A 13891-nucleotide genomic window follows, 5' to 3' on the forward strand; every position below is an offset into this window, starting at 1 on the left:
AGGATAGGCAAAGATCCTCATATTGAAATATCATGTAGTGCAGTGACAAGAATCTCAATGTACCCTTACGATTAGGGAGCCGACGATGGAACCATCAATTTCTTCCAAGAAGCCCATTTACTAAGATTTGGAAGTTATAGCATGTGTAGGGCATGTGGGGAAGATGATGAAACGTTGGAGCATTTCCTATGTCTTTGTCCTCTACCTCCACCGGAGCGTGCCGACTACAGACGTTCTGATGGAGAAAATCGGCCAGGGCAAGAATCGTATTGCCTTAATTCAGGGGCCATTGATGACCCGGAATAAAGTTTCTGGAGTGAATCATACCAACTACCAATTATTTTATGCTAACACTGGTACTCAGCCGAGGACCTGCGTTGTTTCTCGAAAATTTTAAATTAAATACTTTTCCCAGAGTTGTCTGAGGAGCATACCTGGCATCACTTTATCTGCCTTTCGACTCTTCGACACCGTCGCCCACGTTGGAGCTGCAACGGCTGGTGGGGAAGGCACAGACAGACAGGAAACGATGTACTAATAGGGTGCGATGCGAACTCCCGCTACATTTCATGGGGTAATACCAACGTTAATAAGCGGGGCCAAGCCCTGGCAGAATTCTTAAATACTAACGACCTAATAACACTTAACATTGGTAATACCGCTACCTTTGTTAATAGGATTAGGGAAGAGTTTTTAGATGTGGCAATATGTTTGGAGAATTTAGTCAATGAGATTCAGGATTTGAGGGTCTGCATGGAGCTTTCCTTCTGAGACCATCGTTACACTAAGTTGAGAAAAGCACGGGGAAATTCGCAACATTGGGAAAGAGGTCCGCAGACTTTATAACAGAGCTCGTCGTAAAAAAGCGGAAGTTCATTAGGATGTGTATTACACACGGCTCCAGAACTACAATAAGATTACCAGAGCGGCAGAACGTGACTCCTGGAAGCTTTACTGCGAACAGGACGGTAGCGTAAATGACGCCGCCAAGATGAAAAAGTTTCTGTCCAAAAACCCATGTCCGAACTGAAACGTTAGTAAACCACATGGGAAGAGAGCAGAAACAACGAAGGACATGTTGAAGCTTTTGATAAAATTGCATTTTCCAGGTGATACGACGGGGATCACGGAGACACCGGAATCTTGGAATAAATTAATTGACCGAAGGCTCGCCATTACATAATTGATTGTAAAGGAAACATTGAGGAACTTCCAACCATTTAAGTCACCCGGACCTGATGAAATATTTCCGCCGTTACTACAGAAGGAGGCCGACTATCTGGCGCCTCATCTGGCCACTATTTTCACAGCATGCCTGGCACTTCTATAATCCGAAAGCCTGACAGGAGGCAAGGGTTGTATTTATACCCAAGCCCGGCAAGGCAAGTTATGCGACACCAAAACTCTACAGACCTTACGTTCTTTTTACTCGAAACCATGGAACGTATCGTGAAACCATGATAAAGAGTAGGACATCCAGCGAACTGCTGAAGTACAAACAGCAAAAGGGCAGGTCGCTGGAGACTGATCTGCACGAGGTTGTGCATAGAATACGATGAACGAATCTTTCGATGCTTTTAACAATGTGCGGACCGACACACTGAGCCAATCCTTAGACCAGTACCGAGAGGACCGGGTCCTTAGAGACTGGATAAACCATATGCTAAGGAACAGGTGTATAAATTGTAGGTCTCATGACTAATATAAGGGAGAAAGTGGCAAAGGACACAACACAGGGCCCACCATAAATAGCCTATTACTAATGCTGACTGAGGAGGGATTTGGACCCGCAGCTACGCAGACGATGTTGTGTTACTTCTAAGGACTAATGATCCAAACCAGCTATGCAGGAGGGCGAAAGGGTCTTGCCAAAGGCATATGTTAACTCAGACAAGACTGAAATCTGCCTATCACGAGAAAGATGAAGGTGGGCAATTTGACACACCACGTTTCCTCAATAGAAGGTTTTCGATATCTGAAATGGTCCAAGATTGTCCGTATGACAATATTTTAGGTTTTCTACTGTCAAAAAGTTGTAAACGCCGAATACGTCATATACTTGTATAAAAAGTAATAAACGTCATCAACCTCGAAAAAGCCATGCTACTTGTTTAGTTTCGACATCATATCGTTGTTTTACATTTGTTGTTGTTGATATTTCAAAATCTTGATCAAGAAAAAATGTTTTTGCTTAAAATTTTTTTATAGTAAGCGCCTTGCGGAGCTGTTGACCTCGTTAAGATATTAGATTCCCAACTGCTACTAGCTTTATTGAAAATGTTTTTGATGTTCTCGCCAAGATTCGAACTCAAATGTTTTCTGTTGTAGACATACCTTACATATGCACCATAATTATTTGCTGTGTTTTAGTTTAGTAATTAAAGTGCAAATCACGATTAATCGTCTCTTATCGAAAACTTACAGTGCAACTTTGCACTACTATTTTATTCAGAACACATGACTTCCACTGAATAGGACAAAAATAAAACACAGCAATTAAATTAAAGTTTAAATTATTTCCTAATTAATTTTTAACTCAACAACTTATTATTTTTCAACTCAACTAAGTCAACAAATTGTTTTTTTTTTGGCTAGGTTTACGTATGTATTATACGTTGGAAATGTATGTCACATACGTCAGAGTTTCCGACAAGCCATCTCTTTCAGGACCGTACCGAGAAGACTATCCGAAGATAGTCCACTGGCTCTACAGGAGCGTGATTAGACCAGTTGTTTGGTGGACTGCGATGGAGAAATAGTGCAACGTTAGGATAATACAACAGGTTCAGAGAACATGCTGTCTTGGCGTAGGCGAAGCGATGGGGACCACGTCCACTAGAGCACTGGAGACTATTCTAGATATCCGACCAAATGCCAAAGATTAATTATGAGGCTATGACCACTGCGGCTATAAGACTTAAGGCGATGGGAGAATGGATAGAGGCTAGGAGCAGGTCATAACATCGCGTTATAATCGAAGCAACGATAGAAACATTGAAGATAGAGTAAAACGAACAAGTTGCTGTTGACTAGATAATTTTGAAAAACAACCGCCAATCAGTGTCTGGATGTATTTTTATCTCGAGTTCGTCGCCGCTACAGTGAGATTTAAGAACGTACTCGATGCTAAGTCATATGAAAGCGTCTCGCTGTTATTTGCAAAAGATGAACTGTTCACAAAAATCGTTTTTTCAAAGTAATTTCCTCCACATTTGAAAGACCAAGATAAGCCTGGATTTTGTCAAGTCAAAACCAATCAGAACCGTTGCTTGCTTGATTTCCAACATCCTCAAGTTACCCACTTTAAACCCTTTGCATTCCCGAAACATAATTCAAAAATGTTTTCTACTTACCTCGAATTTGGACTTTTCCTCATTTATTTGACTTTTAAGTTTTTCAATTTTTTTGATTATTTGATTTTTTTTATCGTCTGCAATTTTCAGGTTATGATCCTGCAAAAATGAAAAAAAGCACAATGTCACAATACATATTTATATAGATATTATATATATATATATATATCCTTCTTATTTTGGTTATGGGATCAACGGTCTGTTGCGGCCAAATATTTTACCAAAAGCATTTTTTTGGGGTGAACTCCTAAGCACTTGTTCCCAAATATTTATCCGATTTGTATTTCTTTTCAAAAACTCATGTGGGTCCTATATTATTCCGATTGATCCATAGCAGAGTTCCTCAGCTTGATCTTTCCGTCGATATGCCGGTCGTCCCTGTAGAGTAAGCCGCAGTGGATATTACACGACTGCCTCCTAACTTAATTTCATTTAATTCTAAATTACTCCAAGAGGTCCATTTCTATTGCTACTCATAATTGAATGTCCACTAAGGTCATCGTGCGAAATATTACTAGGTTTACAGGGTCACCAACTCAACAATGTTTTTGAATACTTCTTGCAATACATTGAAAGCTGCCTGTACTGCTGAAATTTTGTCTGAAGTCATTAACCTTAAAGTGGACCGTTTCATGCATTTGTAAGGCAACGTTCGCAATAATCAATGACATTTTTTTTGGAAATAGGATCCAAACTATGGAATTCCTTTCTTTCCACGATAAAATTTTGAATTTGATTAATATTTTTACATGGTTGTTGTTGTTACAGCAGTGTGTTGTGTTCTATCTTTCGTCTGCTTGATTATGTGGAGTACCCAGATCCAGGAACTATGGGACTAATATGGGGTGCGTCCATAGGGATCTGGGTCTGAGTCGAGTGGATCTGGCTGGGTAGTGAAACAGGCGACGTGTGTCGTAAGTTCCCTGCTCACAATTGGAACATACATCGTGCACGTCGGCATCAATCCTTGTTCTGTAGGAGTTGAGGCGGTTGCATTTGCCAGATTGTAATTGAGCTAGAACTACTCTGGTTTGACGGGGGAGATATATTTCTTTAGGTGCAACTGGAGGTGGTCGTTCTCCAAGGACTACATTTACCCGGTAGCTATTTACCTGCTGCTACCGTGTCTGCATGAATGTTGTCTTGACCCCCATAATATGCCGCTTGACCTAGAGGTTCTCTTTTGCAGTGCTGAACCTCACGTCCTAGATCATGTAGAATCTACCTTAAGGCTTCTGAGCGGTGAGTACCTATCTAAATGATGACTTGGGTGGTCTCTGCAATAACAGCCAAAAAAGTATTGCTTAGACAGAGTTGACGAGTCCACACTGGCGCTGCATAATTACCACAGACCTGCCAATTGCTTTGCACGTGGTCAACAAGGTTTCTTTGTCTGCACTCCAAGTGCTGCCGGCAAGTGACTTGAAGACTTTGTTTTTGCCTTTGACTTTATTGCAAATTGCTGTGGCATGTAGGGAAAATGTGAAAGAGCTGTCAAATGTGACGCTAAGTATTTTGGAACATTTTTGTGGTCGGAATCATATTTCCATCGACCATCACAATCAGCTAATTATTGACCTCACGCGTATCGGTAATGAACAATGTGGCTGAAGATTTGGTGATAGATATCTTTAAATCTCTTGCAGCGAAATAAGAGGCAAGTTCGTTAAGGTAAACGTTCAACCTATCGCAGATGCCATCAATGTGTGGAGGGCCTGATGCCATGATCGTACAATCATCCGAATATGATACGATCTCTGTCGTCCGTAAGGGTGGAATGAAAGATAGGTAGAGATTAAACCAGGGCTACGGAGTCGAGCAATTTTGTCCCGACTCCTACACCGCTAAGTGCCCGACTCCGAATGCAGACACTTAAAAATTCTATTTTTCAAGTTTTTTTGCCTGTTAAGGCGAAGATCATTAAATTTTGCAATTTTTTTGTTTGTTTCTCTTTCGGGACGAGCTCAATGATTGAAGATTGTAAATGGAAAAGGAAAGCCAGAGATAGTAACACACACCAACCACTATAGGACGCGTTTCGCCTTTGCTTAAAAGACTTTCCAAGCGTTGGTATGCTGTATTTGAATCGTATTAATTGCGAAAACGCATCTATGATAATTTACCATATTAACCACGCTCGACAACCTTGTCTATTAGCTGTACTTTTCCCAATGCATGTGTTTTTGTGTAATGACAGACTTTTTTGCTATGTTTTACACCCACTACCAAAGAAATGAAAGGAAACAACGAGTAGATTACGAATATAAAAAACAAACAAGTAAAAGCGTGCTAAGATCGGCTGGGCCGAATCTTATATACCCTCCATCCATAGATCGCATTTCTCAAGTTTTTTTTCCCAGTATCTCTCTATAGACAAACAAAGAATAATGGATAAAAACTGCCATGCTATTGGAGCCATATCACGTTATGGACCGATTTCGACCACACTTAGTTTGAATGTTGGAGACCATAGTAGAAGTAATTGTGCACACTTTTAGCCAAATCAGATAAGAATTGCGCCGAATAGGGGCTCAATATGTTATATCGGGAGATCGGTTTATATGAGAGCTACATTATAAACCGATACAGACCATATTTGTTGAAGGTTGTAGAAGAAGTCGCTGTACAAAATTTCAGCCAAATCGGATAAGACCTGTGCCCTCTATAGGCTCAAGAAGTATATTGGAAGCTGTTGTATATAAGGGCAGTTTGGCCAGAAACTTTCATAAAAATTATTGTTAAAGCTGATTTATTGAAAACAGGCAATAAATAAAAAAGGTAATTAAAAAAAAAACATGAAATGAAAAGTAAAGAAAAATTAAATAATGATAAAAAATACCAATAAATTTTTTCGGATTTATTTTCTATATCCAAAATGAGAAAATGTGAAACAAGAAATTAACATTTGTAGAACGCATTGGGTTTTTAAAAAAATCAAAAACACCAATTTGGTCAGTTGGGCCTCAGAAAGCCCACATCCGGCAAATTTCTTTGATATAAGAGCTCTATTTAGAATTTATTTTATATGGGCCAAATAAGATCTTGTGAAAAGTCATTATATGCATTTTTAGGAAGCATTTTTAGAAGGAAAAAAACAAAAATACTAATTTTTTCCCCTAGGATTTAGGAGCCCCACAACAAGCCAATTTCCGGAACATAAGAACTCTATGTCGAATTTATTTTTTATTGGTAACATAAGGTCTTGTGAAAAGACCTAATAGAAAAGTATTTGGACACAAGAAAAAACAAAAACATACTAATTTTTTCCGCTAGGCCTTAGGGGCCCCACAAGAGGCCGATTTCTGGCATAAAAAAGCTCAGTGGAAGAGCTCTATGGCGAATTTATTTTTCATTGGTAAAATAAGGTCTTGTAAAAAGACCTTATATGCATTTTTAGAGAGTATTCGGACACAAGAAAAAAACCAAAAATACTCATTTTTTCCGCTCGGCCTTAGAACTCAGTGTAAGAATGCCGATTTTTTTTTATAAATGTAATAAGAATTTGTGAAATACCTAATATACATATTAAGCAAGTATTTGGACTCAAAAAAAAACCAAAAATACTAATTTTTTTCGCTAGGCCGTAGCGGCCCCACAAGAAGTCGATTTGCGGCATATAAGAGATCAGTGTAAGAGTTCTATGGCGATTTTTTTATAAGACCTCGAGCTTGAATTAAAAACAAAAAATGCAAATTTTGCCCATGAACATTCCACTAAGGAATAGGGACAGTCCGATTCAAGTTTCAGCTCAATGATAAGCGGCCTCCTTTTTATAGCCGAGTCCGAACGGCGTGCCGCTGTGCTACACCTCTTGGGAGAGAAGTTTTACATGGCATAGTACCTCACAAATGTTGCCAGCATTAGGAGGGGAAAACCACCGCTGAAAATTTTTTCTGATGGTCTCGCCAGGATTCGAACTCAGGCGTTCAGCGTTATAGGCGGACATGCTAAATTCTGCGCTACGGTGTCCTCCAAAAAACAACAATATTAAAATGTTAGGTTTAAAAAAATTTCATAACACATATTATTGGATAGAAAATATTTGCAAAGTTTTTATATATTGGGTTGCCCAAAAAGTAATTGCGGATTTTTTTTTGTCGGCGTTGACAAATTTTTTCACAGCTTGTGACTCTGTAATTGCATTCTTTCTTCTGTCAGTTATCATCTGTTACTTTTAGCTTGCTTTAGAAAAAAAGTGTAAAAAAAGTATATTTGATTAAAGTTCATTCTAAGTTTTATTAAAAATGCATTTACTTTCTTTTAAAAAATCCGCAATTACTTTTTGGGCAACCCAATAAATAAAATTTTAATTTTCCAAAGACAACAAAACGTGTGAATTTTAAAAATATTTTTCGCCTGAGGCACTTTAAAAAAAACGGCTATTTCCACTACGCCACGTCACAAGACGCGATAAAAGCTGCCGATCAATAAAAATTAAGAAAAATGTCGAAAAATAATGTAAAAAGATATGGATAAATTTTAAATATTTACAAATTGAAAAAAGTTTAAAAGATTAAAAAAAAATTAATTTTCCAACATTAACAAGAATATAAAAAGTAGAAAATATGTAAAATATTTGGAAAAAAACGGAAAAATTAATACTAAAATATTAAAAATATATTCAAATATTAAAAATATATTCAAATATTAAAAAATATTGTAAAAAATAGGGTAAATTGGGAAAAAATTTGAAAAACTAAAAAATTAAAAAAAATAACATAGAAAAAATTAAATATATCTAAATAAATCAACATAAAATAAATTTAAATAAAATAAAAGAATTTTAAAGAAAATAATGTAAACAAACTAAAATAAAAAAATTAAATATAGATATAAATACCTATATGTAAATAAATTTAAATAAAATAACAAATAGAAATATGGCAATTGAAATGGTTAGAGCTGGGGCGTTGTCGACATCATGTGAAAAATGTCAACGACCTAGGTGGTCGCCGGGCGCCTCTTGGCAGGCCCATGAAGGTGGTCATCTGTTATTTTGAAAGGTTGTTCAGACTGCCAAATCTTCATTTGTCGTCCGATTTTCGAAATTCTTTTTTTCCTGGATAGTGCTCAATCCCTACTCTGCTTGAGGTATACAATATCCCCACTGGTTTCGGAGATATTCGACTTGTAATTTTTATTTTTTGAAATTTTGGCCTTTTTTGGCTTAGTATTTTGCAATTTACGAAGGCATTTGGGGTTAAAATTCCATTTTGGTGCGTGATTAGATTTTTTTTGGCATAACACCTTCAGTCAAAAGATTGTCTTCTATTTTCGAATGGGCCCCCAATGCCATAGAGCTCTTACACTGAGTTCTTATATACCGAAAATCGGCATCTTGTGGACCGTTACGGCTTAGCGGAAAAAATTAGTATTTTTGATTTTTTTGAGTCCAAATACTTGCTAAAAATGTATATTAGGTATTTCACAAGACCTTAATTTACTTATATAAGGTGTTTTTACAAGACCTTATTTTACCAATGAAAAATAAATTCGGCATAGAGCTCTTCCAATAAGCTCTTATATGCCGGAAATCGGCCTCTTGGTATAGCGGGCCTTTAAGGTATAGCGGAAAAAATTAGCATTTTTTTGTTTTTTCTTCTGTCCAAATACATTCTAAAAATGCTTATTAGGTCTTTTCACAAGACCTTATTTTGCCAATAAAAAATTAATTTGGCATAGAGCTCTTTCACTGAGCGCTTATGTGTTGGAAATCGGGCTCTTGTGGAGCTCCTAAGTCCTAGCGGAAAAAATTAGTATTTTTGGTGTTTTCTTGCGCCTATATACTTCCTAAAAATGCATTTAAGGTCTTTCCACAAGACCTTATTTGGCCCATATAAAATAAATTCTAAATAGAGCTCTTATATCCACGAAATTGGCTGGATGTGGGCTCCCTAAGGCCCAACTGACCAAATTGGTGTTTTTGATTTTTTTAAAAACACAAATCCGTTCTACAAATGATTAATTAAAAATTATTTGGTATTTTTTATCATTATTTTATTTTTTTTTATTTTTTTATCTCATGTTTTTTTTTAATTAATTTAATTCCAATAAATCAGTATGAAAGTTTCTGGCCAAATAGCCCACATACAAAATTATTTTTATAACACTTTTTAACAAGACTTTAGGCTTTATATTCACAGTTAAAGTTTTTTTTATAACAGTTATACGAGACTTTAACTTTCTGTATATGTCGTTTAGCAAAGACTAGAACGAGACTTTAACTCGGAGACTTTATCTTCACTCCCCCTGAGGCTGAAAGTGATGGTTGACGGAGTGACAATTCCGACCATCAAGTGTCCCAAAATACTTGGTGTTGCATTTTATAACTCTTACTAATTCTCCTCACATGCCACAACAACTTGCGATCAATTCAAAAGTAGAAAAAAGGTCCTTAAGTCACTTGCCGGCAGCACTTGGGGTGCAAACATGGTTACCTTATTGACCACGTACAAAGCAATTGGCCGCTCTGTGGTAAGTTAAGCAGCGCCAGTGTGGTCTCGTCAGCTCTATGACACGCAGTGGAATAATATACAGATCCGTCAGAATCCCGCCCTAAACTGCGACGGGCTATCTCCTCAGTTCTTAAGTGGATCAGGAGACAAAGACCCCACCAGTGCGAAGACATAAATACATTCAGTCTAAGCAATATCTTCTGGGCTGTTATCGCAAAGATAATTCTACCTGATCTAGGACGTGAAGTTCAGCGCTACAAGAGAGAACCTCTAGATCAAGCGGCATATCTAGCGGGTCTAAACAACATTCACGTAGACACGGTAGCAGATGCGGTGAATAGCTACTGGGTGAGTGTGGTCCTTGGAGAACGACCACCTCCCATTGGACCAGAAGAAAATGACCTCTCCACGCAAACCAGAGTGGTTCTGGCTCAATTACGATCCGGAAGATGTAGCCGCCTCAATTTCAACAGAGCAAGGATTAATGCCAACGTGCAGGATGCATGTCCCGATTGTGACCAGGGACCACACGTCACCTGTTTAACTACCCAGCCCGACCCACTCATCTCAGACCCTGATCCCTCTCGACGCACCTCATCTTAGTCGTTCCTGGATCGCCTTTGTGAGCTAGGGGATGTCCATCTTTCTCACCAGATCGTGCTTTGCGCCCCAGAGAGCGCGTGGGTACTTCTGACATGCTTTTTGATGGTATCAATACATTCTGCTGACGCAAAGTGCAGCGTATGTATATCCGTAAGATGTATCCTATATGCTCGCAGCTCATTATCTGTATAGGTGAACCCTCTTCAGAGTTCCTTATCGAAAATGCGCTGGTTAATCAGATCCTCCACATGGAATCGATGATATGATGGAATTCTACGGGATCGATGACTGCATAAGTCAGCTCATCTCTATTGTGCTTCCTTGCCACTTTGACGTAAGAGGGTGGCTCCATTTCCAACGACCATCTTCTTCCGTGATGGATGTGGCGTTTTTTTGGAAGTCACAGTGCTCTATGAAGACTCAGAGGCCGTGCGCGCTACTTTCGATCCCGTTCCGACTTTGTATCTGTCTCCCTTCGCAGGAGACTGTCAGGAGTCTCTATTGCGGGAAGGCCGGTTTAGTCTTCCCAGAGTACTTGAAAGCGAGGAGCTCTTTTTCTTCTACAGCGTTTTATGCTCTTCAGGAGATTTGATTGCGTAGAAGTGCATGGAATGTAAGTTCTAACCCTTCCAGCAACCAGGCATTTTCGCACGAATGCGGTGCCGGTGCATACTCTTCATTCCCCTTAACTCACGTCCGAAACGAAGAAATTACATCTTCTTTCTTTTGATGTTATTCTTCAAGAGTACCGCTAGAATGAATTAATCACATATATACTTTTGGTTAACCTCGTAGGAGTTCTTGTATATATATTTGGTACCAAACACTAGACTTTAATTTGTTTAATTTTGGCCAATGGCAGCGATTACTGTGAGACCATGAAGAGCTTGCTCACCTATAGGAGCTCGTCGAAGATTACTACCTCTACATGCAAATGTGGCTACAACAACCGCATAGCTCTAAAACTTAAATAAAATGAGAATATATTTGTAAGTACCTTCTCTTCTATTTCCTTTTTTATTTTACCAGTGGTGACGTCAATAGTAGCTTGTTTTTCTATAACAGCCTGATATTCACGTTCATACGTTGTTAAATTTCCTTTAGCCAGATCAAGATCTTGTTCAAGCTCAGTTAGTTTCCTCTGAATATCGACGATTTCTAGACGCAGTTTTTTAGCCGAGCATATGCCGAGCTTATCTTGGATATCTTTACGTGCAATGTAACGTTCTAATAGTAGTTTTAACCTGCAAATAAAAAAGTTGGTAATTGAGATATCTAAAAATATATAGACTCAAGCCAAAGAGAGATTTTTAAAGTTTTAACCTAAATGTTCCAATCTAAAAAACGAACGCAGAGAATTGCCAAATCGAAAAATCTTAACATAGTCAATGTTGAGGTTTTTTCCAATAAGTATTCAAATTTGAAGACTATGTCAACTTTTGAATTGCTTGGCAAACAGTCATTTATGGGGCGATCAGCTTGATTCTTCTTTTAAAACATAAAGCTTATAAAACTCTACACAACAACAGAATATCTCTAAGGGTATATGAGTTATTGGACTTGAACAAATTTTTTGGAAAATATTAGTCAAGGTATCGTCGGTATTTCTGAAATTGTGGGACTATTTGTGAGCCGATTGAAAATTTTGTTACGTCGTTAGAAAATTCAACGAGTTAAAAAAAATGTGCAAACAATCCGTTCCTAGTAAAAGTAATTCGATTTTAAATCAAAAATTTGAGAAAATATAAACAACATTTTTGATTTTTTTCTTTTGTTAAAAATGTAACATATGAAAAAGATTGGTAAGATCTGGCATGGTAGCACTAGATTTAGTCAAGAAGGAAAATATTCCTTCTCGGCCAACGGCGCTTGCTTGGGCACCAAGGATTTCCTCAGATCCTGAATCGAAACGGCACCCGACAAGCCCTGTGTGGGTGGGTCATCCTGTTGGACTGGGCTCAAGGCGTGTGCCAGCGGGGAAGCACAGAACTCAAAAAGTACTTCGACAGCAGCAGCTAGTGAAGCATCAAAGAAGGAATCGTCCCGACCGCAAGTGTCGAGTGTCCTGTAGGAGAATGGTTCCACAGCTTTCTCATCTGCCCCTGGATGCGTACGAAAGCTTATCTTGACAAGATCTAACGAATCTTGTGGGGATGAAGTCCTGGTGGAATCAAAAGACTAGGCTAACACACTTGACTATGATCCGCTTTCTACAGATAAATCTCCACCATTGTAAGGTGCCGCTTCGGCGGCACTAAAGGTCCTCCTGATGGCAGGGGGATTTGACGTTGTTCTTATCTAGTGATGTGTGGAGGAATGGTTCTTGGACTAAGAATTCCGGGATTTAAACTACTCAAGGGTACGGGGAATGGGAGACACAGACCCTGTATTCTTGTAAAGCGTAGTTTAAATGTTTTTGTTTTTGTAAGGTGCCGCTTCGGCGGCACTAAAGGTCCTCCTGATGGCAGGGGGATTTGACGTTGTTCTTATCTAGTGGTGTGTGGAGGAATGGTTCTTGGACTAAGAATTCCGGGATTTAAACTACTCAAGGGTACGGGGAATGGCGGACACAGACCCTGTATTCTTGCAAAGCGTAGTTTAAATGTTTTTGTTTTCGCTTCTGTAGGGAAGAAGAGCCTCATTGTAGGAAGTGATGCTAATGCACATCACCAGATATGGGGAAATTTGGATGTCAACGAAAGGGGTGAGCTGCTTTTGGAATATATTATAAGTTGTAATCTGGCGATTTGCAATAAAGGGGACCGACCTTTATTACCATGAACAGCCAGGAGGCACTAGATGTTACATTTGTATCGGAAGATGTAGGTGGAAGAATATGCGACTGGGATGTGTTGAATGACCACAGCTTCTCTGACCATCGTTATATTAGTTTCAGCCTTGTCGAAAATACTGCAGAAGTGGTCCCTCGGCTAAACAGAAGAAAATCGGATTGGGATAAATTTCCAGAAAAGGAAGAGGACACTACGGAGGATATAGGCATAGTGGCCAAGCGGGTCACGAAGGCCTGGTGGACCCCAGAGCTGTTTGGTCTAAGGAAGGACTGCAGAAAACTCTTCAACAGAGCAACAAGAGCACAACACGATTGGGACATCTATAAGGCTGAACTAAGAAAATATAAAAGGAGCATACATCTGAGGCCTCTAAACAAAGAAAGATTCTGTCCTCGAGACCTATTACGGTGGGGTATATTCAGATGTCAGAGAATGTATGGACAATGTCTAGTGAAGAAGCACAAGAACTACTCGTTGAAACAAATTTCCCGGAAAATTCTCCAACGGACAACGTGGTACCAGAAGAGGTTGTCACTGGTGTGCATTCGTCGGAAGCTTTGCCGTGTCTGATAGACTGGTTCTCTGGCTTAAGGAGATATACTCTGCTTGTATCAGAATGTCATATATACCTGTGGGACGAAGGGACACGAAGGCCATTTTCATTCCGAAAGCAGGAAACCCCTACCAC

At 38.9% G+C, this 13891-nt stretch overlaps 1 protein-coding gene across 1 annotated transcript in view; it reads right to left on the bottom strand.

Annotated features, from left to right (window-relative positions):
- Window positions 1-13891, bottom strand: part of LOC106093765 (structural maintenance of chromosomes protein 5-like) — a 146610-nt gene that overhangs the window by 25244 nt on the left and 107475 nt on the right. The window contains exons 4-5 of the mRNA XM_059367036.1: window positions 11409-11655; window positions 3354-3452 (exon numbers count right to left, since the gene is read on the bottom strand). Coding sequence (XP_059223019.1) covers window positions 3354-3452; window positions 11409-11655 — 346 coding nt within the window. The remainder of the gene's footprint in view (window positions 1-3353; window positions 3453-11408; window positions 11656-13891) is intronic.

The sequence above is a fragment of the Stomoxys calcitrans genome, chromosome 1, assembly GCF_963082655.1.
Source record: "Stomoxys calcitrans chromosome 1, idStoCalc2.1, whole genome shotgun sequence".
Lineage (NCBI taxonomy): Eukaryota > Metazoa > Arthropoda > Insecta > Diptera > Muscidae > Stomoxys > Stomoxys calcitrans.